This window comes from Onychomys torridus, chromosome 8, assembly GCF_903995425.1.
Source record: "Onychomys torridus chromosome 8, mOncTor1.1, whole genome shotgun sequence".
Classification (NCBI taxonomy): domain Eukaryota; kingdom Metazoa; phylum Chordata; class Mammalia; order Rodentia; family Cricetidae; genus Onychomys; species Onychomys torridus.
Window position 1 is genome coordinate 9,610,381 of NC_050450.1, and position 26,789 is coordinate 9,637,169.

The 26,789-nt window shown below is 53.8% G+C and overlaps 2 protein-coding genes across 4 annotated transcripts in view; both read left to right on the top strand.

The window, feature by feature from the left end:
• Positions 1-644: 644 nt before the first annotated feature.
• Positions 645-3,288, top strand: Tnp2 (transition protein 2). Its single transcript, XM_036194458.1, has 2 exons — positions 645-972; positions 3,035-3,288. The coding sequence occupies exons 1-2, from the start codon at positions 645-647 to the stop codon at positions 3,286-3,288; spliced, it is 582 nt and encodes a 193-aa protein (XP_036050351.1).
• Socs1 (suppressor of cytokine signaling 1) overlaps positions 3,115-26,789 on the top strand; it is a 65,152-nt gene continuing 41,477 nt past the window's right edge. The window contains exons 1-2 of one of the 3 annotated variants that reach the window (XM_036194916.1): positions 3,116-3,761; positions 4,263-5,374. In XM_036194916.1, coding sequence (XP_036050809.1) covers positions 4,313-4,951 — 639 coding nt within the window. In that variant the 5' untranslated portion in view covers positions 3,116-3,761; positions 4,263-4,312 and the 3' untranslated portion in view covers positions 4,952-5,374. Of the gene's footprint in view, positions 5,375-26,789 lie in introns of those variants that run through there. The other 2 variants (XM_036194917.1, XR_004945601.1) reach the window with 2 other exon arrangements.

The window sequence follows — 26,789 nt, forward strand, 5'->3', positions numbered from 1 at the left end:
CAGGACCCAAGGGCTGGCATCCCAGCTCAAAGGAATGGAAGGAAGGGCTGGCATCAGACTGAGGGAGTCATGGCATATGCACGATTAGACTTTAGTGCAAACTAGACTTTGAACCTAATCCTCAACCTCTCACCTTGGAAGGCTGCTGGGGAGGTGGGCCCATTCCAACCCCTAGTCACTCTGCTACCTACTCCAGGGCACACTGCCTCACTGTCTCCCCTCTGGCTATAGCTCTTATAGTAGGTCAGGCAAAAAGGAAGAGAATTCTGCAGCTGCCAGAGGCCTTGAAACACCAACTGCAGACTGTTCCTCACCTAACCTCATGATCTAAGTTAAAATTCCCAATGTCACTGTGGGGTGGGTGCAATGACTATTGTCCCCATTGCAAAGCTGGACCGTGGAGACGTGAACACACAGGGATCAGATGTGGCCTCAACACAATCTGACCCACAGGGTCCTGAAAGTTGCCCCGCCCTGGGAAGAGGGTGAGGGGCAGAGCTTTGCCTTGCCTGTCACCCGCTGTGGCCTGTGCCATCATAATTGGCCTAGCTATATAACCAGGGGCTGTGGGGTCTCCCCAAAGCTGGGCCTGCTGGAAGAAGAGGAGGAGGAGGAGGTCTCTGCCCCTCCAAGTGTGGCCTCCCATGGACACCAAGACGCAGAGCCTTCCCACTACCCACCCCCACCCCCACAGCTCCTCTCGGTCCCAAGATCACACCTGTAACCAGTGCAACTGCAGCCATCACTGCCGGAGCTGCAGCCAGGCAAGCCGCCCGAGCTCCAGTTCCAGCCCAAACCCCAGGCCACCATCGAGGCACTCCAAACAAGCCATGCACTCCCGACATTCAACTCCAAGGTCCAGCCACCGTGGCAGCTGTTCCAAGAACAGGAAGACCTTGGAAGGGAAGGTGACCAAGAGAAAGGCGGTCAGGAGGCGGAAGCGGACACACCAAGCTAAGAGGTGTAGCTCAGGTACCTACCCAGTGGGGTAGTGGGAGACTGCAGCCTGGGAGCAGGGAAGAAGGGCAAGACTGCCCAGAAGGGCAGCTGGCTGGCTCGGCAAGCGTTGGCTCTGGATTAGAGTTGATGGGATGCTAGTGTTAAAGGCCTCTTTCCCATTCTTGTTTTAGGGAGAAGACACAAGTGAGACACTCCAGGTTGTTCCTGTGTCCATCTGATCCCAAACGGAGATAGCCATCACTAGGGGAATGTTGGGAGGATGCTGACCTTACAGGAACATGTCACTGCAGCAATTTCTATGCAACATTGATTAAAGCGTGTACCCTGGAAGATGCTCCTTGAGTCTGTCATAAAGTGTCTCTATCCAACAATGGTTATTGCTTGTGCTTGTGGCACAAGGCATGCTGAAAGCTCAGGGTTTGTCCCCAAGGAAGCAAGTGGATCCTGAAAGTTACCCTGGTTCCTGTGTGTGTTGGAGACCTTTGAGTCTGCGCTGGTCTGCCCAGCTTTGGTCACTAGTCGCCCCGGTGAACTTGCCTACAATAGGGCCTTTGCCCCACCCCCCACCCCGGTCAAGGAATGTTGGGCAAACAACTTTCAATATCACATACACTGACTAGGGGCAGCGTTTCCCAACACATTGTCAAAGCTTGGAAAGAGAAACCAAGAAATGGTTTCTCCTCCTCACCCTCACTGCTAGAGAAAGGTGGCCTCAGCAAACAGAAGCTCCAAAGCCCTGAGTTCCACTCCTATAATCCTTAGCATTTGGTTTCATTTTGATTTGAATTCACAACTTTTTAGAAACTGAAACTGCTTGACTCACCCTGTACTTTGCAGCCATGTCAGGGTACAAGGTGGAAGGCTCATTTGCTGGACCCTGGAGCCTCCCCTAAGCTTAGGGATGCAGTGGTACATTTAGTGCAAAGGCCTGCAGGAGTCAGCTCAGCCACCTCCCATCACCTCGGTACCAGCCCTCCTGCACCTTGAGAATAAGTACCAAGAACCCCCACGCCCTGTTTTCCCTTTGCATGCCTACTCGGGATGGAATTCATTTTAGAGTGCTTGCTCAGCATCCACAAGGCCCTGTGTTTAGTTCCCAGCACTGCATAAACCAAGCATGGTAATGCCTGCCTGTAATCCGAGGACCAGTTCAAGGCCATCCTGTACAGACACTATCTCAATAATAAAAGGACAAGGTCATGTGCCTGTGGTTCCAACACATCTCCTGAAGGCACTCTCAGATGGAGTAGTTTGTAACCGGGGTAATGGACACATCCATAGAGCTGAAAGAGGCAATGCAATCACATGCCCAAGGACATGGGCTCAAAGAGGCTTAGCTGGAAGAGAACCTGGGCCTACCCCCATCACTCACCAAGGGTGGACCGACCCTTGTCAGCACCGCTCAGCATCTTCTTTCCCATCCCTCCATAGACGTCTCATTAGTGACCACTACCAGCCCCATCCACACAAACTCAAGGAGCTCAAGACAAGGACACAATTTAGGATGAAATGTGGAGCTCTGGGCACAGCCTGGGGATACGGAGAAAGGGAGACCAGTGCAGACTGGCAGCAATCTGAGAGAAGCCTGTAGAGGGCAGTGTGCGACACCGCGAAACACAGAGGTTTGCTCGCGAACCTCCTTACCCGCCTTCATTCATAAACAACGCCACCAGAAGGCCAGGACAAACTGAATCACGAAACCACACAGTGTCCTAATGATAGGTCTGACCGCCTCGATCCCAAACCCAAGGTGTACACGGAGCACGGAAGCCCTTGTGCACGCAGATGCTTGCTGGAGCCTTGAGGCCGTCTGTGAGGGTGGGGAGGCAGAGTTTTGGGGTTACAGCTGAGAAAGCCTTATTTTTTTTTTCGCACTGGGTTCGTTTGGAGGTGCCCAGCCATTGTGAATCATAGCCCCGCCCCAGGCCTCAGTTTCTCCAGCTGCCCACGTAATAGGAGTGCTAAGAGAGTGAGTCCAGGCCGCTGGGGACCCAGCCCAACCCCACCCGGTTTCCGAGGAACTCGGCCGGGAGCGGGGGCGCCCCTCCCGCACCGCCTTAGGTTTCCTTTGAAGCCTCTGCGGTCAAGCCACCGCTTCCTGGGAAGCCCAAGCCAAGGCCAGGCCGGGTGGCCGACGGGAGGGGCCCGCGCGCCCGGCTCCGAGGCTCCAGGGGAGGGCGGCGGCCTCGCCAGGCTCCAGGACTGCCTAGCCAGGCTCCAAGATGGGCCAAGACTGCCAAGGCCTTCGGGTCCTGGGCGGGAAGGACCCTGGCAGGGAGGAGCTTCTTAGGGGAGCGCAGGCTTCAGGCGAGGCGGAGCCCAGACTAGGAGGACGCAGACACCAGGAGGGGAGGAGGCGTGTCAGCGCCGCGTGAGCATCCCACCCGGCCGGCTGCCGGGATGTGCGGCGAAGGTGGCAAGAGCAAAAGAGCGGTCCTAAGGTGGCCATCCCAGACTCCGACCAGAAGATTCGGGGAGGAGCCAGAACCCCAGGATGCCGAGGTCCCAATCAAGCAGGTGCGAGACAAGACCGAGCCTAGGGACAGGATCAGCATCTTCTCTACAGAGAAAGCTGCATGAGGCCAGAGAGTGGACCCGAAAGACTCGCCGGAAAGAGAAACCGAAAGCGGCGGTGGGCGGGACCGGTGGGCGGGGCCTCTGCCAGTTTTAAGAGTCTGATGCAGGGGCGGGCAGCAATAGAGCGAGCTGCGGCCGTGGCAGCTGCACGGCTCCCGGCCCCGGAGCATGCGCGACAGCCGCCCCGGAGCCTCCAGCCGCGGCGCCCCGCGTCCCGCCGCCAGGTGAGCCGGGGCGGCGGAGGAGGCGGCGGGAGGGGATGGGAGTAAGGGGAGCAGAGCCCGATAGGACGAGCCTCGCCGAGTGCGTGGTGGGGTCGTGGATGCCACGCCTCTGGCGCCCTCCCGCCCCACCGGCTCGCCCAGGCGGGCCCCGGCGCGCGTGGGGTGTCGGCTGCGCCTCTTCTCCGGCCCGGAGCCATCTCCCGCTCGGGTTCCAGTCCCCGGCGTGGCCAGCAGGCGGCAGCCGCTGGGCGGCGAGCCACCAGCGGGGACGGCCCGGAGTCGGGCCCCTCTCCACGCCCCCTTCTCCACGCGCGCGGGGAGGCTGGGCTCCACAGCCAGCCTGGAAGGGTTCCACGTACGGGAACGGCCTACTTCGCAGATGAGCCCACCGAGGCTCAGAGGCTCCGGGCGGATTCCGCGTTCCGCCCTGGCTCCTTGGGGTTCTCTGGCCGGCCAGCGCCACCCGGACGCCCGGCTCACTGCCTCTGTCTCCCCCATCAGCGCAGCCCCGGACGCTATGGCCCACCCCTACGACTGGCCCCTCGTATAGGATGGTAGCACGCAACCAGGTGGCAGCTGACAATGCGATCTCCCCGGCAGCAGAGCCCCGACGGCGGCCAGAATCCTCGTCATCCTCGTCTTCGTCCTCGCCGGCTGTCCCCGCGCGTCCGCGGCCCTGCCCTGCGGTCCCGGCTCCGGCCCCTGGCGACACACACTTCCGCACGTTCCGCTCCCACTCTGATTACCGACGAATCACGCGGACCAGCGCGCTCTTGGACGCCTGCGGCTTCTACTGGGGACCCCTGAGCGTGCACGGGGCGCACGAGCGGCTGCGTGCCGAGCCCGTGGGCACCTTCCTAGTGCGCGACAGTCGCCAACGGAACTGCTTCTTCGCACTCAGCGTGAAGATGGCTTCGGGCCCCACGAGCATCCGCGTGCACTTCCAGGCCGGCCGCTTCCACCTGGACGGCAGCCGCGAGACCTTCGACTGTCTCTTCGAGCTGCTGGAGCACTACGTGGCGGCGCCGCGCCGCATGTTGGGGGCCCCGCTGCGCCAGCGCCGCGTGCGGCCGCTGCAGGAGCTGTGTCGCCAGCGCATCGTGGCCGCCGTGGGTCGCGAGAACCTGGCGCGCATCCCTCTTAACCCGGTACTCCGTGACTACCTGAGTTCCTTCCCCTTCCAGATCTGACCGGCCGCCGTGCCCGCAGCATTAAGTGGGGGCGCCTTATTATTTCTTATTAATTATTATTATTATTTTCCTGGAACCACGTGGGAGCCCTCCCCGCCTGGGTCGGAGGGAGTGGGTGTGGAGGACGAGGTGCCTCCGGCTTCTGGCTGGAGACCGCATCCCGCCTCTCGGGGGAGGGGGGGTCTCCCCTCCTGGTGCTCCCTCCGGGTCTTCTGGTTGTAGCAGCTTATGTCTGGGGCCAGGACCTGAACTCCACTCCTACCTCTCCATGTTTACATATTCCCAGTATCTTTGCACAAACCAGGGGTGGGGAGGGGTCTCTGGCTTCATTTTTCTGCTGTGCAGAATACCCTATTTTATATTTTTACAGCCAGTTTAGGTAATAAACTTTATTATGAAAGTTTTTTTTTTTTAAAGAAAAAAGATTTCTGGAGCGTATGCTTTGGCTAAACGTCCTGGGTTGGGGATGGGGGTAATGCAGATTTTTCTTGAAGTGGTTGGGCATGCTGTGGGGGTTGGGCAACACAGCTCCTCCCACAGCCAGCGCTGGGGACCAAACTGCAGGCTAGTTTTGGTGTGTGTCTGGAAAGATGGCGGCTCCAGTCTGAGCTCTCCTGGGTATCTGAGCCTGGTCTCTGCTACCCCTGCTTGAGCGTATCCTACAGGGACAGACCCTGACACTTAGTACTGCCTTGTCTCCAGTGTACAGAGGTGACAACCGAGGGACAGGTAATTGGTGCCAGGCCGCTCCTGATGGAGAGGTGGGCCCTTTTGACTGTCCACCCAGCATCAGTTTGAAATGGATGACAAAGAGGAAACTTCTTTGCTTCTCTGGCCACAACTACTTCCAGGAAGAGGGTGGGGCAGAGCGGCCAGGGCTCACCGAGTTTTTGGAAGGAGTGGCAGGTTCTGCAAGCCATCAAGTATTTCAGAGGGGATGATGAGCCATGCTGGCCGGTCTGCCGCTTCCCACCCTTCTCTGCCTTGTGTACTTTTTTGGAGCCAGAGCGCTGCTTGTGGTCTGTGGTGGCAGGGGCCCTGGTGCTGCTGGTGGCTGGGGCAATTCCCTTTGCCTCTCTGGGCCTCTGAAAGACCCAACTCTGTAAGGCAGTGGTGGCAGGAGTCCAGGTGTAAGGGCTGTTTCAGGACACTTGTGGGGCACCAGGAAGGACGGGACACTGGCTTTGAGACAGATGGGTTGGGTAGGAACTGGTGGACTGAGTCATCGAAGACTTTGGTGCTAAATGTGTCCCACTTCATCTTCAGGAGTTGTCACGATTACTGTAGGGGGACATGCTTTTAGTGGCTTTCATAGTGTCTAGTGATTGTGTCCAGAGGAAGCAGCTGCTTTGGGCACGCTGGCTAGGCCCAGGCTTACTCTGGTTTTTAGAAGGTCCAGAGTCCTCTAGGCCCAGGGTGGCCAGTCCTTCAGGGAGGTGGGGTGGGAGGATGGAGGCCATATTTGGTTTGCCCTCTGTTCCTTCTTTCTTTTAGCCCTGCCCCTGCTGTATAAGTTAATGGGTCCTACCCTTGCAGGGCGAGACCAACTGACAATACTAGAGACACCTTGCAGACCCTTTAGTTAGAGCTGGGGGTAGGGAGGACTAGTTGGGAAGACCCTGCTTAATACTCGGACCTGCCTGGGAGTCAAGCCCCTATCCCTGGGAAATAGGCCAGAAGGCAGGAAGAGCGCCCACACTGGCATGGATCAGTTGCCCATCACCTGGGCCTTTTGATTGGTACCATGGTACTGTTGGCAGGCCCTCGTTCAAGCATACGTTGAGTTGGCAGGTAGTTTTATAGCATGCCAGGGGGATTTCCTGGTCTGAAAAAAGGTGACAAGTTCTGTGTTCACCACAGATGTCTAAATCACTGACCCACTGCTTTGTAAAAGCCTGAGGCAGAGCAGCTAGGAATAAAGCTCCTGTCCCTCACACTCCCCGGAGCTGGCCCCTTCTTCCCTTTATGAGTCATTTAAAAAAAAGAAAAAAAATCCATCCTGACATACGGAAGGTGACCTAAAAGCCCCTGGGAGATGCACTCCAGTGTCTGTGTGTCTGTCGCCCTGTGGCTTCCCTGGGATGCAGATTGTCTATCTGGCCCTCAAACCTCAGCCTCATGATTCAGCAGGTGCTCACATCAGTGCACAAGAATGAAAAGTGAGAGGGGACCAAGTGGGGGCCAGGTGGAGTGTGGTGCTGATAGCACAGGCGTGCACACACAGGTGTGAGACCACCCCCAAGCCAACACAGCTGGCAGCTGTGGTCCTTGCTTTACTGAGAAGAAAGGGTTCAGAGAAGTGCAGGAAGGTGCAGGGCGGCAGGGCGGGTTTCTTCCCTCTGCCCCTCCTCTCTCCTTTTGCTTTTCTTGGAGACAGGGTTTCTCTGTGTAGCCCTGGCTGTCCTAGAACTCATGCTGTAGATGAGGCTGGCCTCAAACTCAGAAATCCACCTGCCTTTGCCTCCCAAGGGCTGCCTCTGTACCTCCTGCCTGCACTGCTACTCAGCTGAGTTGCTTAAGAGATGGGGAGGGAAAGAAGAGGGAGGAAACCTGTCAAAATGCATGCCTGGGCCTCCCCTCATCCTGTGAGCCCTCTTCGACCTTAGGAGTTGGTCATGAAATGGGCGGGCAAGCCTCTTCTGTGGAGTCTTCAACATAAAGCCCTTAGCACAGAACCGTGGTGTGTAGGTGCTCAATGGAGGGCATTTGGAGGTCCAGATAAACACTACGTGGAGTTTGGGACGATTGAGAGTGCAGGACTAGCCTGGGCTAAATAGTGAGAAACAGTAAACACGACCTGTTTCAGGTGCTCTTCTAAGCCTCTGAGCCCCAAGGATACAGACATGAATGGGAGAGGGCTTCTGGCTCTGTTCTCATGGAGAGTTCCGGGAAAGTAGGAAGGAGTGAAACTGGCGGAAGAGGCAGACGGGCAGTGGCTGGTGGGGAGCGGCACTGGAAGATGTCAGGAAGGCCATCCAAGAGTCTTCGGAGTGACCGATCGGAACTGACCAGGAAAGATGGGAAAAGGCATAATGGGCGAGTCCAAATGCCCACAGCAGAACCTGGTTCTGCTTGCCACATAGTTCCCCCAGAGAGAAGGCTGTATTGTGCTGTGCAGGGCCCAGGTCTCAGGACTGCATAGGGAGCCTGGACACACCCTGTGTTGGGACCAGGGCCTCTGGCCTTTGGGTAGAGAGGGGCTGAGGGAGCTGGTACTGATAGCACAGGTTTGGGCGCCTTGCCTGTTAGGGTCACTCCTGGCCAGACATCTGCTCCAATAAGCTAACAGCAAGAGGAAGCAGAAGGCCAAACCCAGCACAGGCCAGTTTTGGCAGGTCCCTCTCAAAACCCCAAGAGTGAGTCTGTTTGGCACCTGGGTCTGGACAGAATCCCAGGATGAAGCAAGGGGATCCTTGAAGCAATGCTCACCTGAGCATGGTGGGACTCAACTTTAGGAAAGACTCCAGGAAGGAGGGTGGGTGGGACTGACAGGTAGTTGTGACTTGGGACACTTGCATGGCTGCTCCATCCCCCTAGGCAGCAGCTGGCCAGGCCTCCCGAAGACATCACCCTGAAAGTATCTAGAGTAACAAGGAAAGGGGCTCAGCCTGGCTCTGGGGGAGCTTCAAGGTTCCTCAAAGGAGTACTATTTTCACCAAAACAAAACCACACAGGGACAGCAGTGCCCAACGTGGCACCTTGGAGTTGGAGCTGGGACCTAAGCCACAACCTTTACGGGAACCACGGGTCTCGGGCCCACAAGTGACTGTGGGATGCTAGCGCATCTCCCGTCCTGTCCTGCCCTTGCACCACAGCATGGGCCAGCAGTTCCGTACCTGTATGCTGAAGTCCACAGGCTTGAGGACCCGGGGCCTTTAGGGGGTCATTGCCCAGCTTTGCCCCAATACTCACCAGCTCCTGATTCAGGGCCATTGTGTTTTTTTGTGATAGTTGTTAAGGTGTAGTTGGTAGGTGCCAGCTGTGGTAGGTGGCTAAGTAAAGCACTGGTCCAGGCAAATCCTGTTTTCAGCCAGTGGTTCTCGGGCTGCCGGCTGATGGTGTCACTGCACTTACTGGGCTGTGCTCAGCGCTGCTTGGCTCCCTGCACCAGTGGCCCCTTGTGGAGTGAAGGGGGGCTGTGTATACAGCCTGCTTGACTCCTTCCAAGGCCTAGAGTGGGCACGTCTGGAGGCCACACCAGGTCAGAGTGATGATAGCCAGCCATCTCCTGTCCACACTCCCTTTTAGAATATTTTTATTTTTAATTATGTGTGTGTCCTGGAGGTCGAAGGATGGTCTCTGATCCCCTGGAGTTAGGGACTAGGAATCAACTCAGGTTGTCCTGGGCTTTTTTCTGTTGCTGTGATAAACATTGACCAAAAGCAACTTGAAGGAGGAAAGAGTTTATTTAATCTCTCAGGTCACAGTGCATCACTGAGTGAAATCAGGCCAAGAACTCAATCAAGAATTTGGAGGGAGAAAATGGAGGGGTACTGCTTACGGGCTTGCTCAGTTTTTCTATATGTATATAACTCAGGAGTTGGCATAGCCCACTGTGGGTGGGGGGCCCTTCCATGTCAGTCATTAATCAAGAAAATGCCCCCACAGATACACCCGCAGGCTAATCTGATGGAAGCCATTCTCCAAGTTCTGTCAAGTTGACAAAAACTGACCAGTACATAGCATAGGTCCTTTGTAAGAGCAATGCTGGCTTTTAACCTTTTAACCACTGAGCCCTCTCCAGTCCCTAACACTCTCTCACACTCTCTCTCTCTCTCTCTCTCTCTCTCTCTCTCTCTCTCTCTCTCTCTCTCTCTCTGTGTGTGTGTGTGTGTGTGTGTGTGTGTGTGTGTGTGTGTGTGACTGATAATCCTCCTGCTTCAGCCCCTTGGGTTCTGAGATTACCAGTGTGTGCTACCGTACCTGGCCTTTTCTATTTTAGATTAGCACCATTTATTGTTACCTACCAGGTACTAGGCTTGACCCAGCTTCTGTTGTGAAGAAGCAGGCTCAAAAAGGCTGAGGAATGGCCCCGTTTTGGTGGATGGACAGCAGGGCTGGACTTTGGATCTAGATGCTTCTGATGCTGAAGATCATTATCCTACTCACTACAGGTAATAGGGCTGAGGGTTTATACTGGGGATGTCCACAGACCAGCTAAAGCCCAGAGATCCTATCACCCTAGCCTGACTTTTCCCACAGTGCAGGCCCAGGAAGCCACCACAGGCTGGTGGCAGGGAGGGCTAACCTGCAAGACTGTCAGAATCAAGCCTGGGAGAGCTGCCAGAATGGACCCTGGCGGGCTGGAGAGGACCCATAGGTGCAGATGAGGGGGAGCCAGAGTGCAGGAAGCAGGAAGCAGTTGGTTCCCTGTGAGGGTGGAACCTGGAAGCTGACACAAAAAGTTGGCCCTACCCGGAAACCTGCATGGACCTGTGGGTGAACCGTACACTCCCTCCTACAGTTGAGTAGGCCCGACTAGGATGAAGGAGAAGAGTGGGTGGGGCCTGGGTGACTCAGCCTCAAAAGCCCCCTGCCCAATGACACTCCACTCCAGGAGACAGCATAGAGGCAGAGAGAGCCAGGACGCAGGCTTTGAGATCTGGCTCTGCTGACTGACAGGCTGTAGCAGTCTCTTTCATAAAACCAGGATCAGGCTCAATTAGCATATGTCCTCTGCCCTGGCTTACAGAGGTCACGGGCACTGAGCAATTTAAAAGCAAACTCCTTGAAGCCCCAAATCCAGGAGCTCCAATCATCACTGTGCCTCGTGCCAGCTCCCCTGACCAGGTCCCGTCCTGGCCTCCTGGCTTGCTGGTAGGAGTCAGTCTGTCAAGTAGCATTGTTCTAAGTCATCTGAGCATGGTGTTCCACACCACCCTCAGAAAAGCAGTATGGAACAGAGCTAATCATCACAGCTCGGACCCCAGCGTCACACCCGGGTTAGGTCTAACTCTGCAGCCCTGCTTCTCTCCCATTCCTTCATTTGAAGTTCTAAGCTAATCATGCATCCACTGGTTCTCCTTCTGTATGTGGCAATATCTATCCAAGTCCTAGTCATTCTATTACTCAGTTATGTGCATGTATGTGTGTCTGCGTTGTGCACGTGTGTATGTGTGCACACTTGCCTGCATGCAGATGCACATCAAGTGTCTTCTTTATCACTCTACCTCAGTCTCTCACTGAACTGGGAACTCACTGTTTCCACTAGACTGGCTGGGCATTGGGGTCCAGAGATCTACCTGCCTCTTACCTCCAGTGCTGGGGTTACAGATGGGTGCTTTCGTATGTCAGTGCTGGGGATTCAAACTCGGGTCTTCACGTTTGCAGAGCAAGAACTTCACCCACTGAGCCATCCCTAGCTCGATCAGGTTACTTTTGTTGCCTTAAGGAAATGTTATATCAAGGGAAGTAGATCATGGTGTGTGCGGAGGGCCAGAGTCACTAATGGGCAGTGTTGTAAATTCTGTTGAGATAGTTGGCTGTCTGTGTGAAACATGGAGTGAATGCTGCCAGCCATTTTCTTGACCCAGCTCTGCCTGGCATTTCACTAGATGCTGAGGCTGTGAGAGGCTGAGGACTCTACATGCTTCACAGTGAAGAAGCAAGATGCATGCTAACAAGTGTCAGAGATGTAGGGTTGTTTTGTTTTGTTTTTTGAGACATGGTCTCAAGTAACACAGACTGTCTTTGAAATGACTACATAGCTCAGGCTGGTCTGAAATCTTGGTCCTCTTGCCTCTCTGTCCAAGTGCTGGGACTACAAGTGTACCCCTCCACCCTCCACATCCACCTAGAGAGGTGGTTTCAGACACGATGGACTCACTGCCTGAGTTGAGCAGAAAGCCTCCAGTGAGAACTAGGAGACGTGGCTGCAGAGCTGGCTCGGGGCAAAGTGCTTGTTGGGTAAGCATGAGGACCTGAGTTCAGATCTCTAGCACCCACACACAATGGTGGGAGGTGTCTGTCATCCCAGTGGGGGGAGACAGAGGCAGGAAGACCCCAGGGGCTCACTGGTCAGCCCATCTAGTCAGTCAGTGGGATCCCGTCTCAATGAGAGACCCTGTCTCCAAAACAAAGATGAGAGTGATTGATGTGACATCTGATGTTGACCTCTGGCCTCTGCATATGCACTCACACACATGCATGTACACACACTCAGAAAGAGAGAGAGAGAGAGAGAGAGAGAGAGAGAGAGAGAGAGAGGAGAGAGGAGAGAAGAAAATAAGAAGTCTAAGGATTCTTGAAGTAGGATAAAGCCAAGTAAACAGTAGCTACTTACCTTGAGACAAACTTACAAAGCATAGGGATTACAGAAGCACCTAGAAAACATTGTGGTGCAGAGTAGATGCTCAATACATAGCTCAGGACTTTTCTTCCTCACCTCTTGCATGGACCACTGAAAATGAAACGCAGCCTGGGAGCCATCTGACTGTCTCACTTTGGCCAAGTGCTTTCCCCACCATCCTGATGACAGGAAAGACCACAGTTTTCAGAAGGTGGTTCAAAATGAAAGTCTTTAGGTCTGGGGGCTGAGAGGAATCCCAGCCAGATGGGTGGTGTATGGGACAGAGGGTGACAGGGAACCTTAAGGCAGGCCCCTTCATTTCGGGCAAGCCATGGGATGGGGGTGGGGCCAGAGGACTGAGCACGAAGACTGGTCAGATGCACCCCCTCCTGCTGCACACACGTCATGCATAAATGCTGCCAGCTGTTTTCCTGACTCAGCCCTACCTGGTAGGTTAGTGTCCATTTTACAGATGAGGACAACAAAGCTGGGAGAGGCTAGGCGCTCTCCATGTTCTACAGCAAATCTACAACAGTAGACAGAACATTTCAACCCAGAGACCTGACCCCACAGCACTCCAGCAAGTGACTGCCAGGTGCCCAAGGAGGATCCCATTCCATGGATTTGAGATCTTTCCAATCTGGCCCCCACTGCGTTCTAGTACCCTCCTCCCTCTTGTCATTCTCCTCCTGCCTCCTTGCTCCAGTCACCACCAGGCTTACCTGGCTCTCTAGACCGTTGTGAACTCCCAGAGAATGTCTCTTTCCACTTTACTTGACAAACATGATTACTTAAGCTCTGTGCCTCAGTTTCCCTAGCTACGTGTGGGATGGTTAGGGAGACACCAGCATTGATATCTGTAAAGGGCTCAGAAGTATACCAGATACGAAGAAAGTCCTCTGGAAATAGAGTGAGGACTCCACATGGAGTTTAGGAGAAGGGTTAAACTGAGGATAGAAATGGAAATGGAGAGAGGGGCGGGGATGAACCGGGGTGTATAGATAAAGAAGACACAGACACCCCCAAGATCAGGTGCTATGTGAGGTGTAAGATGCACAGATGTTCCCTTACTGATTAAATGCTTATTTCAATGTGTATTAGAGGGAAACATCACCTTGAACCTGAGATGCACTCTCTCTTATTGCCTGGGAGTTTTCCTAGCAGCATCACATAAATTGGAGCATGGTGGTATACACCTGTAATACCAGCATTTGGGAGGGAAAGGCAGGAAGATCTGAAGTTTTTTTGTTTTAAGAGAGGATTTCACTGTGTAGCCCTGGCTGTCCTGGAACTCACTCTGTAAACCAGGCTGGCCTCGAACTCACAGAGATTCTCCTGCTTCTGCCTTCTGAGTGCAGGACAAAAGGTATGCGCCACTAGACCATCCTCTGCTACTGCAGAAGTTTGATGCCAGCCTGGGCTATACGAGACCCTATCTCAAAAAATAAGCACAAACATTGTCTCCTCTGAGCAATGAAGTTTGTGGAGTTCAGGACCAAGAAGAGGTAGGGAAGATGGAGAGGTGGGGGGGGGGGGCTAAAGAAGCAGAGGCGAGGGACCAGAGAGGGAGGAAGAAGAATACTGGAGAGGAAGCAGGAAATGTTGGAGAAATGGGAAGAGGAGAAGGAGGGACAAGAAGGAAAAGAAAGGAGAGAGCAGAAGAAGAAAAAATTGACGTGCATGGAGCAGGGAGGGGTACAGGCTGTCAGGAGGGCCACGGGACGTGTGTGGGGGGTACAGGCTGTCAGGAAGGCACAGAATGTGTGTGTGGGGTACAGGCTGTCAGGATGTGTGTGTGGGGTACAGGCTGTCAGGAGGGCCCCGGGATGTGTGTGTGGGGTACAGGCTGTCAGGAGGGCCACGGGATGTGTGTGTGGGGTACAGGCTGTCAGGAGGGCCCCGGGATGTGTGTGTGGGGGGGTACAGGCTGTCAGGAAGGCCACGGGATGTGTGTGTGGGGTACAGGCTGTCAGGAGGGCCACCGGACATGGGGGGTACAGGCTGTCAGGAAGGCACAGGATGTGTGTGTGTGGGGGTACAGGCTGTCAGGAAGGCACAGGACATGTTGGGGTACAGGCTGTCAGGAGGGCCACCAGACATGTGGGGGTACAGGCTGTCAGGAGGGCCACAGGACATTTGGGGGTACAGGCTGTCAGGAAGGCACAGGACGTGTGGGGGTACAGGCTGTCAGGAGGGCCACAGGACATGTGGGGGTACAGGCTGTCAGGAAGGCACAGGATGTGTGTGTGGGGGGGGTACAGGCTGTCAGGAAGGCACAGGACATGTGGGGGTACAGGCTGTCAGGAGGGCCACTGGACATGTGGGGGTACAGGCTGTCAGGAAGGCACAGGACATGGCGGGGTACAGGCTGTCAGGAAGGCACAGGACAAGTGGGGGTACAGGCTGTCAGGAGGGCACAGGACATGTGGGGGTACAGGCTGTTAGGAGGGCCACAGGACATGTGGGGGTATGGGCTGTCAGGAGGGCCACAGGATGTGTGTGGGGGGGTACAGGCTGTCAGGAAGGCACAGGACAAGTGGGGGGTATGGGCTGTCAGGAGGGCACAAGATGTGGGGGGTACAGGTTGTTGGGGGACACAGGACATGGAGGGTACAGGCTGTCAGGAGGGCACAGGACTTGGGGGGGTTGGACTGTCAGGAGGGCACAGGACATGGGGGGGTTGGAGTATGGGCTGTCAGGAAGGCCACAGGCATGAATAAATGAAGGAGTGAACTGAATGATCCTGGGCATAGATAAAATAAAGGGCAACCAGATAAGGGACCCAATGGTGACAGTCAGTCCACAGTCCCTAAGAATCTTTCTCCAGGACCTGACTCTGGGCTGTGTGGCAGCCATCAGAGACTTGTAGGCTCCAGCCTGACCCAGGTCCAGAAGATTCTGTTGGTTGCAGCCTTGGTCCCCTAAAGCAGAACCCGCTGTGCTTCTCATCAAGAAGTCTGGGCACCTGTTCGGTTCTGGCCTCTGAAAACTGAAAGCAAAACCACCCTGAGAGCCTTGCCTAGACCTTCCTGTCCCTCAACTGGTTTCTTAGAAATCAGCTGCCCGTGCTTGCACTGGTAGCCTGGACTTCCTCCCTAGCTCAGCCCCTTCCCTGGCAGCTATCTCGTTGCCAGCAAAGAGAGCCAGGGGCTGCTGTTGGAGTAGGGTAGTCCCCAGCAAGCTTGGAGGGCAAACATCCATCCTGCAAATGTCTACTCTGAGCCCCATGTGCCAGTCACTGGGAGTCTGAGCCGTTCGCAGGCTTGGCAGGAAGGAAATGGATTGGGAATCACCAGGTCCAGCCCCCGTAAGGCACTAGGAAGTGTGGGAAGCTTGGGAGACATGGGGCAGCAGAGTCTGCTGGCAAGCTCACCTCTTTAGAGAGAGCATCTTGGGCAGAGGGAACAGCATCAGAAAAGATGGAGGGATGTGGCAGCTGGAATCTGAACCATGTGCTCTCTCCCATTTCAGGTGGCTCTTAGAAGCTGGCCTCTTTCTCTTTCTGTGAGTGCAGGGCCAGAGGCTCAGAGGAGCATATATGTTTAGCTTTTCCTGTGGGGGGGCCAAGCTGAACCCTGGGTCTTTGTTACTTCTCTCCTACCTGGGACATTTACATCCTTGTCAACATCCCCAGGGAACACACTGTTGGGAGGGAAATAAGGCTCAGGCCCACAGGCAGAGTTGGGTTTGCTGAATTTGAAAGTACCCCCTCCTTCCCAAGAGTACCGACCTGGTCTTACCCCTCTGCCCTATGTCCCTAGAAAGTGGCAAGGACAGCAGGAACCGAGGCTCTAGTGCCCTGCCATCACCTAGCACTCAGGATAGCCTGCCACGTATGCTATCATGGTCCTGAATGGAGCCATAGCACTTCAGGTGGGCATGGCCAGACATTGTCAATCAAAGTTCCTCATGCCCCAGTTCTGAGTAGACATCTTATCCAGATGGACTAATGAGAGATCTCCCTGGCACTTTCTTCACATGTTTGTTTGTTTCATTTTGTTTTGTTGAGACTGGGTTTTACATAGACCAGGCAGGCATTGAACTCTCATTGTGGCTAAGGATGACCTTGATCCTCGTGTCTCTACTCCCAGAGTGCTGGGACTACACACTCCACCATGCTGTGTTTAGGCACTGCTAGGGATGAAACTCAGGTGTCATGCATGCTGAGAGGGCGCAGTACTGAGCCACAATCCTCAGTCCTGCTGAGAATTCTAACAGCAATCTTTCCTCTATTGGGGAGCATGTGTTATGTGGGTTCTCGAATCCAGCAGAGCCTGTCAGCTCCACAATATCCCTGTCTCGTGTGTCACTTCCTCTGTTGTTACGTTAGTCTCTTCCAAGCCTGTGGAATCCATTCACAGAGCAGTAGGGACGGCAGTCAGGGCTGGCAGGAATGAGGGCCAAGGCAGGAAATGGAGTCCGGTTTCATTCTAGGAAGCCAGGCAAGCAGTCTCTGTCTAGAAAAGCCCAAGTTCCTATGGCAGGAGCTTAAGTCTCTGCCGCCCGCCTGCCCAGCTGCCTGCTGCAGAGAATGTCTGGAACACAGGCTCTGGTTTTGCCCACCTGACAGGGTTCTTCATGGAATCCTCATTGTTTTAGGTGCTGGGGATGGGCCCCCAAGCCTGGTACACTACACAAATGCTCTGTCACTTAGCAACGGCCCCAGACCTCTTTTTTTTTTTTTTTTTTTTTTTTAATTTTGAAACAAAAGTTTTCACTAAATTGCCCAGGCTGGCCTTGAACTCTCTCTGTGTAGCCCAAGCTTTGACTTGCTTCAAGCTCTGGAGTAGCTGGACCGGCATACCCACATTATCAGGCTCTGCTGGGTTTGCTTTATTTTATTTGTCTTCACTGTTGTTGGTAGATTTGTTTTTGTTTTGAATTTGAATTACTATGGAGCTCAGTTGGGCCTGGAATTCCTGATCCTCCTGCCTCACCTTTCGTGGGTCATGGTTGTTTCCATAATGTAGTTTGTTCTCATTGGAAAAATGTCCACATTATTATTATTATTACCCCTCCCCCTTTTAAAAAATAGGAGGTTAGTTTTAGGGCACTTCATACTGAAGCTGACTAGACTTCAGGCAGTGGAGACTGGAAGGCTTTAGTTAGTGGAAGCTGTGGACTCAAAGGGTCTGGAAGGGCTCAGTCAGCTGGAAGGCACAGTCCACCTCCCTCAGCTGCTTGGAGCTGGGATTGCAGGCATTACTACCACACCTGAGCACAGGCCTGATCTTTATTGACCCTCTCAGATGAGGTACTGTGCCAAGCACTTTGCAGAGCCTTATTTGATTCTTCAGAGACCTTCTAGGCCACATGATGAGTCTTTCCTTCCCAGAGCTGCTTAAGGAAGTCCACTACAGGGCCGGCAGCCTTTTGCCTTGGAGGGGAATCAGACTAACCTAGGTATCTGTTAACTGGGGAATCAGGAAGTGACTTATTCTAGAGCCATCATAACCACCCAGAGAGGATGAAAACCTGGACCTGGACTTATGAGCTGTCCCACCTCTGCCAGACAGAACTTGAAAGCATGGGCCTGTCTGGGGATGCCGCTTGTAGGGGTGCCAGATGGAATGGGTGGGAGATGGGCCCATTTCTCTGTCAGTAACACTGAGACCAATCTACACACATCTAGTTGTTGAATACCCTGAGCACTTGTTCAGAGTTCCAGAGGTAAAGGTGGGTGTCTAGACACCTAGGGGTGTTGCCTTGGCCCAGCCAGGCCTAAGCATTCCATGGATAGAGGGAAAAGGTCCTAGACTGGTACCTATCCTGGCCTTTGGAGCCATTGCTGGCATCCCTTGGGGCACAGAGTAGGAGGGTACTGCATTTCCAAGTACTGAGATGAGATTGGGGGCAGCAGAGGAGGAAGGGGACAGCATGGTCCCTGGGACACTCAGCCTGCCCACCCATCAGGCACAGCCGGTCTTCTTCGGGGAAGTCTCAGAGTCTGAGTTCCAGGAAGCGATAACGCTTGTTGAAACCTCTTTCTTGTGGCCTGGTCTCGTCACACGGCTTGGTAGGGACCCACGTCAGGCAGGCTGGAGCCTAGGCAACTGCTGCCACCCCTGCCTTCCCCAAGAGGCTGAAGAGGGAGGCGTGCCTTCAACTCCCATAACACCCTGCATGGCCGCCTCAGCTTCAGCTCCCTAAACAGCAGTACCATGGCCATAGGGCTGGCCGGGACAAGGTCTTCCTGCTGCCCATGACACACTGAGGATGCCAAGAACTGGGGACTCTCTACTCCTTCCCAGGAGGTCGCTCCAGAGTATGGCCTCTTAACCAGGGCTTTTGCTGGGCCTTGTCGAGTCCTGGGCAGCATCCCCTGTGGACTTGATACCTGGATCTACTCTTGTGCCCCAATATGGCATGGCTGACAAATGGCTCCTGCTGTGGCCTTGTGTTTCCTGGGGAGAGAATTCTGGTTTAATTTCTGTGCCTGGTACATCACAGGTGCTTCGAGGGCAAAACAGGCCTGTAGCATTTGGTGCTACACATCCTGGTATCACAAGGATACCCAGGGATACTCAGGAGGCTAGCAGCACTCCCAGTCTCCACCAGGACCCTTAACAAATACATTTTTTTTTTTTTTTGAGACAAGGTCTCATGTAGCCCAAGCTGGCCTTAAATATACTTGCTTAGGATTGTCTTGAACTCCTGACCCTCCTGCCTCCACTTACCAGTACTGGGATTTCAGGCATGTACCACCATGCCTGGTTTATGTAGTACTGGGATGGAGTCCAGAGTCTTGTGCATAATAGGCAAGTGCTACCAACTGAGCTACATCTTTAGCCCTGAAGTGTGCCAAATACATAAACTATTCGAGGCTTGGGACAGGGGGATGGCCAGCTGGGCAGAGGGTGGACCAGTTCTGAGATAGATCCCCAGGATTTGCATGGTGGGAGGAAAGCTGTGTTTCTGTGCATTCAGTAAGTAAATACTATGAGAAAGAAAAACCTGAGTCCTTGTAGAGAGTAAGAGAAATCTTTAAGGAAGCAAAGTCTTTAAAGAAACAGGAGACATTGTATCCACAAAACAGGACCAGATGTTTGGAAAAAGGAAGCCTCAGAGAGGGGAAAAGGACAAGAAAGAGGGTTACTGAAACAAACATTACAGCACAAGCCTCGGAAGACACTACTAGAAAGATCTCAGAGAAGGAAGAGAGGGGAATGGGGAAAAGGCAGGAAAACGTCAGGTGTGGCGGCACACAGTGTAGTCCACAGGTGTGATGACACACAACTGTAGTCCACAGGTGTGATGGCACACAACTGTAGTCCACAGGTGTGGCAGTCCACAGGTGTGGCGGCACACAGTGTAGTCCACAGGTGTGATGACACACAACTGTAGTCCACAGGTGTGGTGACACACAACTGTAGTCCACAGGTGTGATGGCACACAACTGTAGTCCACAGGTGTGAGGGCACACAGTGTAGTCCACAGGTGTGAGGGCACACAACTGTAGACCACAGGTGTGAGGGCACACAACTGTAGTCCACAGGTGTGGTGGCACACAACTGTAGTCCACAGGTGTGATGGCACACAACTGTAGTCCACAGGTGTGGCGGCACACAGTGTAGTCCACAGGTGTGATGGCACACAGTGTAGTCCACAGGTGTGATGACACACAACTGTAGTCCACAGGTGTGGTGGCACACAACTCTAGTCCCAGCTTCCAGGAAACTGGAGCAGAAGGAACATAGTTTTAGGCCATAGTTTTGTAGTGTGATTCTGTCCCCAAAGAAGACAGGGGGAGGGGACACAGTTGTTGAATCTGTGTCCTGTCCCTGAATGTTGCTACTCTGTCCAACTGGTTGAGAGACTAGTGAATCCTGCCTAGTCTTTAAGGGGTCTGTGGCTCCTACCTGCCCTCTTGGAGCCGCAAGTACCACAAGAACCAGCCAGAGACGGCCTCTGTGAAACACAGAGCCACATGCAGCTGGATGAAGCTTGTCAGCCAAGGCCACTCTAGACCACCCAGGGTTTCTCTGTGAAGTCCTGGCTGTCCTGGAATTCACTATGTACACCAGGCTGGCCTCGAACTTGGAAATCCGCCTCTGCCTCCCATGTGCTGGGATCAAAGGTGTGTGCCACCACTACCTGGCAGGCAGGGACAGCTCTTCTTTAGTACAGGTGTTTCCTGGGGAAACTAAGGCACAGGGAGGGAAGGACTTGGCCAAGGTCACCCTACTGAGAGGTGGCTCATTGACTTCCCCAGGGATTGTGCTTTTTCCTTAGTGCCCCAGCCCATGGAGCGTGCGTGCGTGCGTGCATGCGCTGTATTCCTACTATGTGCTGAGACTTGAGCTAATGCATAAGTCCTGGAGGGGCCCAGGGAGTCTGCAGAGGAACCCCTGGCCTCCATAGCCCCACCAGGTGGCACAGACAGATTTGGGGTTTCGAGGTGGGTCAGGGTCCCATGGCCAGGAATGCATGGGGGGATTCAAACCCAGATCTCACTGTACTCTGCAGCTGTCTCCCTATGCGGTTTCTAACAGGCACTGGGGCCAGCAGTGACAGGGGTACACGCAGAACCTGGGGCCAGCGGGGGGTGGGGTGGAGGCTGGAGGAGCAGAGGAGGGTGGGGGAACCACCGAGCAGGAAGAGCAGAGCAGAAAGTGAAAGGGACCTGAGGCCCAGAATAGCTGTGGGTGATGGCGGGAGGGAGGTGACAGCAGAGAGAGGCTGCAGAAAGAGAACTCAAGGGACAGGAACCCCGAGGTGGATGCCTGCCCCCCAGGGAAAGGGACCCAGGGTGGACTCCACTGCTTGGCGGCCTGGGTAGCAGCGATACTGCTGGGAAGGAGTCAGGCAGGGGCTGCCTGAGAGAGAGGCATCTCTAGTGACAAGATGGATAGACAGGCTGTCCATTCTCCGCAGCCTGTGAAACAGCCTGGACCACAAAGAGAAGTTGCCTACCCTCACAGAAGCAGATGTGGGTGCCCACCCCTCACAGGAGCAGATGTGGGTGCCCCTTTAGAATATAAGCAGGGCCTTTTCAGTGCATGCTGTGTTTTGGGGCTCACAGCAGGTGTTCAGTAAATGTTTGCAGAAACAGGGTGATGAAAAAGGAAAAGAAGGAGGAGGAAGGGAGGGAGAGGGGAGAAAAAGTAAAAGGAAGGAGGAGGAGAGCAAAGCAGAGAAGGGAGAAGAGGAAGAGAAGGAAGGAGGAGGAGAAGGAGGTAAGGGAGCCCCTTCCAGAGATAGGTATCCCCGCTGCTGCTCCATTGTGTCTTAACTTTTATTGCTCTGTGTACCACCTTGTTTAATTTTAAAGAAGTATACAAGGAGATTGATTTTGTAAACAAAATGCCAGTATTTCCACTCAGGTGCCCTCAGGATACCCCCATCCCTGCCTTTGGGAATGCAAGACCAGCTCATCCAGGACTGGGGCTGAGGTGAAGAAACAAGGGGAGGCAACAGGAAACTCAAAGGACAGGTTGTACCAAACTACAAGAGAACTCAGTGTTCAGGGCTGACACATCCCACCCCCGCCAGGGGGTGTTACCTCCACCAGGGTGGGGACCTTGACCAAGGGAACTTGCCCAAGCTGCTCTGATCTCTAGGAGGAACTCCACCCGCTTGCTTTCCAGGAACTTTGCCTGCCACTGCGGGCTGGTGGCTTGCAGCCCAGCCACAGGCTGTGTGACTTTGGACAAGTCACTGCCACTCTGTACCTTGGCCCCCTCACCTGTGTTATCCGGAAAATGCCCCCCTCCCCGGTGCATTGTGAGCACTGTGAGTTTTGATTCTGCCATCAGTTCCTTCCTCTCCTTCCCACTCCTCCCTCTTCACTTCTCCTTCTTCTCCTCTTTCATTTCTGGTGCCGGGGATAGAACTCAGGGCCTTGTACATGCCAGGCAAGCCCCCTGCTACTGAGCCACACTTTCAATTACCTGAAAAGATTGCAGGGCAATATATATAAAAAACAAAAGCCAACACAGTTCAATGGCATTTAGCATGGTCAGCTTAACTTCATTGCTCATTAATGTTGACGCTTACCTAGCCTTATTTCCCCACACACTGGGTGCTACCAAGGCCCCCTTTTTCTTTCTATTTGGGTGAAGGTGGAGAGAGGCAGATCTCTCTCTCTCTCTCTCTCTCTCTCTCTCTCTCTCTCTCTCTCTCTCTCTCTCCCTCCCTCCCTCCCTCCCTCCCTCCCTCCCTCCCCAAGGTCTCATGTAGCTCAGGCTGGCCCCAAACTTCCTATGCAACTGAGGATGACCTGGAGCTCCTATCCTCCTGCCTCACTCCTAAGTGCCGAGTTTACAGGTGTGCACCACCACACCTGGCTTGTGTGGTGCTGGGAATTGAACCCAGAGCTTTGTGCATGCTGGGTAAGTGCTGTACCACTGAGCTACATCCCATCTCCAAGACCTTTCTGCAGCTTAGACTGGTCTTGAGCTATCACCCACTCAGCCTCCCTCAGAGTGGGATTACTGGTGAGTCACTACCTTTAGCCAGTTTCTAAAGTGATTACAGAGTGTTTTCTGAGATCAGAAAGGGGAGGACACCCTGGACCACACCAGTGCTGCTGGCTCTTCTCACGGGTTCTAGTCCTTATGTTGGAAGCTGCCATGGCTTATTTGCATTATAGTGACAAACTCATCCATGTAACCCCAGGGGAGACTGGAGGATTGCCACAAGTCTGAGGTGATGGGGGCGTGGTAAATCACTTGGGGTGGGAAAAAGGGGGTTTCTCTCCTTTTCTGTTCCAGGTAGCCACTGAGCAACAGTGGGGACCTGTCTGTGACACCAGATCCACTGACAAAGTCCCATTGCTCTTCCCGTGCCTGCTAGGTAACCAAGGCCCCTTTGCTCTTGGCAGTGCTGCCTCAGAGTTGGGGCGGGGGGGGGGGCAGAATCTCTGCTCAGGCTCTTGTTTGGCAGCCTCCCCTCCTGTCCTCTATTAAAATGTCTGCAGTGGTTTCTATTGTCTTCAACAGACCGTGGACTGTGACTGACTTGTGGCAGGGCAGGAACTCAGACTCAGTTCCCATGTCTCCTGAGAATGCAGGTTAAGCATGGTGAACCTTACCCGGCTCCACTGTGCTGGATCTTGGTCTCTTGTCTACTAGAGCTGAGTTGCAATACCGCCTCTCACCAGCAGGGGAGACCAGCAGGAAGCCAGTGTCAGGACTCTGTGCTTAGAAACTGGTTCTCTCACTGAAGGGTCCAGCCCTGGTTTTTAACCAGAGGGGCTGTGGAGAAACTTGGCCAGTCAGGATCTTCAGTGAACACAACTGCCAGCAAGAATGGAGAGTTGGAGACTCTCCATACTCATTCTTGCCAAAACCACTGGTGTTTTTTATTTGCTTTTGTTTTTTCCCCCTTTTTGGTCAAAAATTACCCTCAGAGAACCCAGGCTCTCAGAAATTCCTACAGCTGAGACTGACATAGCAAGGTACTTCTCAGAAGCTTGGAGATCCAAATTAGCTGGGAAGCTCTGTGCAACTTGCTGAACCTCTCTGAGCTTTGACCTCCTTTGTAAATATTGATGGAACCCCATAACAGTGTGCGCATCTATAATCCCAACACTCAAGAGGCTGAGGCAAGAGGACTGTGAGTTTTAGAACAGCTTGGACTACAGAGCAAGACCCTGTCTCCAAAAACAGAATGGAGCACAGGGCTTACATTATCTTCACTGAGGGATCTTTGAAGGATGAAATGAGCTAAGGTGAAGAGTCAGTGCTTGATGTCAGTGAGAAATGGTCATGTCCTTTGCTCCAGCCTCTTATAATTGGATTCTAGTCCATGAGGCCTAAAGCCCCAGTTGGGGGTGGCTCTGAAGTGTCTGGAGGGCTCTTAATTCATGCAGTTGGCTTGTACTACCAGGGAACTTCTATGCTCTTCTGAAACCTCCTCATGTGTCATGGGCTTCCTCTGAGAAGACAACCTTGAGAGAGTCACTTCACACCTAACAGCTCAGGTGGGCTCCAAAGAACAAGTGTGGAATACAAGGCAGAGAACCAGAGATGGCCCGGAAGAAAGGCAGTTGCTATCAAACCTGACTGCCTGAGTTCGATTCCTGGGACCCATGTGACAGAGAGAACTAACTCCTTTGAATTGTCCTTACACACACACACACACACACACACACACACACACACACTTTAACAAGACAGATCTGTGTGGCCTTTCAGGACCAGCCTCAGATGTCACATGGGGTCACTGCTATGATATTCTAACTGGACTTAGGAACACCCCAGAAGCATAGCTCTGGTGTCTGTAAGGGCAGAAAGACCACCCTGGGCGTGGGCAGCACCATTGCATGAGCTGGGATCCTGAAATGCAAAAGCAGGAAGTGAGCTGTGCACTGGCCTGCACCTGTCTTTGCTTCCTGACTGCAGCTACAGACAGCTACCTTCCCCTGCCATGACGGGCTGTGCCCCAAACCGTAAGTTCAAATGAACGTTCCTTCCCTAAATTGCTCTTGTCAGATATTCCTCACAGCAGTGAAAACAGCTAGCAAAGGCCATTCAAATGCAAGGCGGAGGGGATGTGAACCCACCGCTTGGCTGTGCCTTCAAGGTGTCCAGAACAGCCACCCTCTCTGCTAGAGACCATTGGAAATGATGCTTAGCAGCTGTGAGAGAACAGGACTTGGCCAGGGACCACCTGATGGGGTGATGGACAGATCACTGTGCTCCACATGCCAGGCAGTTAGGACAAGGTCAGCCCATGGACCTGGACACTGAAGAGTGGTGATCAGGGACAGGCAGCCAGGTGTGGGGAGGCGCACCAGCTGACCAACCATGGCCGCCTCCTGATTCTTTCCCACATGTCTGTGGAGTTAAAGGAATATGGCTAGCCAGACCTAATGCCAGTATTTGCAGCAGTCAGAATGCTGAGGGAGGGTGAGTATGAGTTGAAGGCTAACCTGGGCTACATAGTGAGATCCTATTAAAAATAAATAAAGCACATAGTGAAGATGGGTCTTCCGAGGTTAAGTCAAATAACATGGGTTCTGGAGATCTGAACTCTGGTCATGTTGCTTACATGGCAAGTGTTTTATCCACTGAGCCTCCACCTCCTCCTCTGCCTTCTCCCCGCCCCCCACCTGCTCCCTCCCTCTTCTTTTTCTAGGTAGGGTCTCACCAGACTGCAGCTGTGTACCCTTGAACCCCTGCTGCTCTGGCCCCTCAAGTGTTCCCAAGTGCTGGGATTATAGGCGTGCTCCATCATTCCTGGCTGGGAACCATCTTTTAAAAAGATGAACTAAATGTCAAGTGAATAAATAAAAACAAACCAAGTTCTTGACACAATTCGGCAGGGCTCCACAAGCAGCAGCTGGGACTGCTCACTGCCCAGTCATTCCCAAGCGGCCAGAAGGTCCTCTCAGGCAGGGGCATGTGTAGCCAGAGCTCACAAAGAACAGGAAAGAAAGGATAGATAGGCACAGAGGAGTCCCAGAGCCCCATCTCTGACTAGCTGTGTGCCCAAGTAGGTCCCTTAACCTCGCTGAAGTAACGTTCCTTTATCTGAACAAGGGCATTGTTAGTACAGGGATGGTATGTGTCCCTAGAGGAAGGAGCCACAGCCTTTTCCAGGCCCTAGAGTCTCCAGGCTGCCCCTCCTGATCCAGTACCACCCTCATCCCTGAGGGATCATCAGGAGGTGAGGGGGCGGTCCTAGTGCTCTGGCACTCACTCAGCTCTCTCACCCTCCTGTCCCAGGAAGGGCATTTGAGGGACTAACTGTGGGAGGCTGGGAGGGTAGGGGAGTATTGGGGACTTCCTCTGTGGGAAGCCCAGGAATTGACTTGGAGGGCAGAAAGGGTGTCAGGAAGCCAGGCTGGCTCTGTGTCATGGTGTGGTCCCTCCTGGCCATTGCCTCCAATTTGTCCAGTAAGGCATATCCTCTCAGCCAAGGCGATTTCATGTTGCCAGGGATCCCAGCAGAGACTGGAAGAAGGGTCACTGTGAGGACCCCTAGGAAGGTAACCCCTGTGTTGCCAGAGAGAGGTCTTTGCTTCTGACTCATACTCTCTAGGACAACCTGTCCTGGGGGAGGCAGTTGACAGGAAGGCCCCATCTGGCCCCTTTGTCCTGTGCAGATGTCCAGACCTCAGCTGTGCTGAGCTCCACCCAGGAAAGTGCAGGCCAGGCCTAGCCCAGGCTGGGAGGGATGCTGGAATTAGATGCTGAGAGGGATGCTGGAGGGATGGTGGGAGGTATTGTGGGGATGGTGAAGGGATGGGGATGCTGGAAAAGGGATGTTGAGAGGATGGTGGGAGATGGTGGGAGGATGCTGAAAGGGGTCTTGCTGAAGATGGAAAACTGCACCTGAGTTCAGCCCTGCCTCTACCCAGTATATCGCTGGCTATGTGAAGTCAACATAGCAACTTGTCACTACGGAAAACTGCACCAGTGCCTGTTCAGGTCCCTGTGCAGGCTGCCTCAATTAGGGACCAGTTGCTCTTACACAAAGCTCTGGCTCAGGAGGAACTCTTCCATCTTCCCTGTCTCCAAGCCCACCAGTCACTATCTGCTCCCATCATGGCTTCAGAAGCTGACTTTAGATGGCAGCCTCAGTACTGTGACATGATGGCGGATC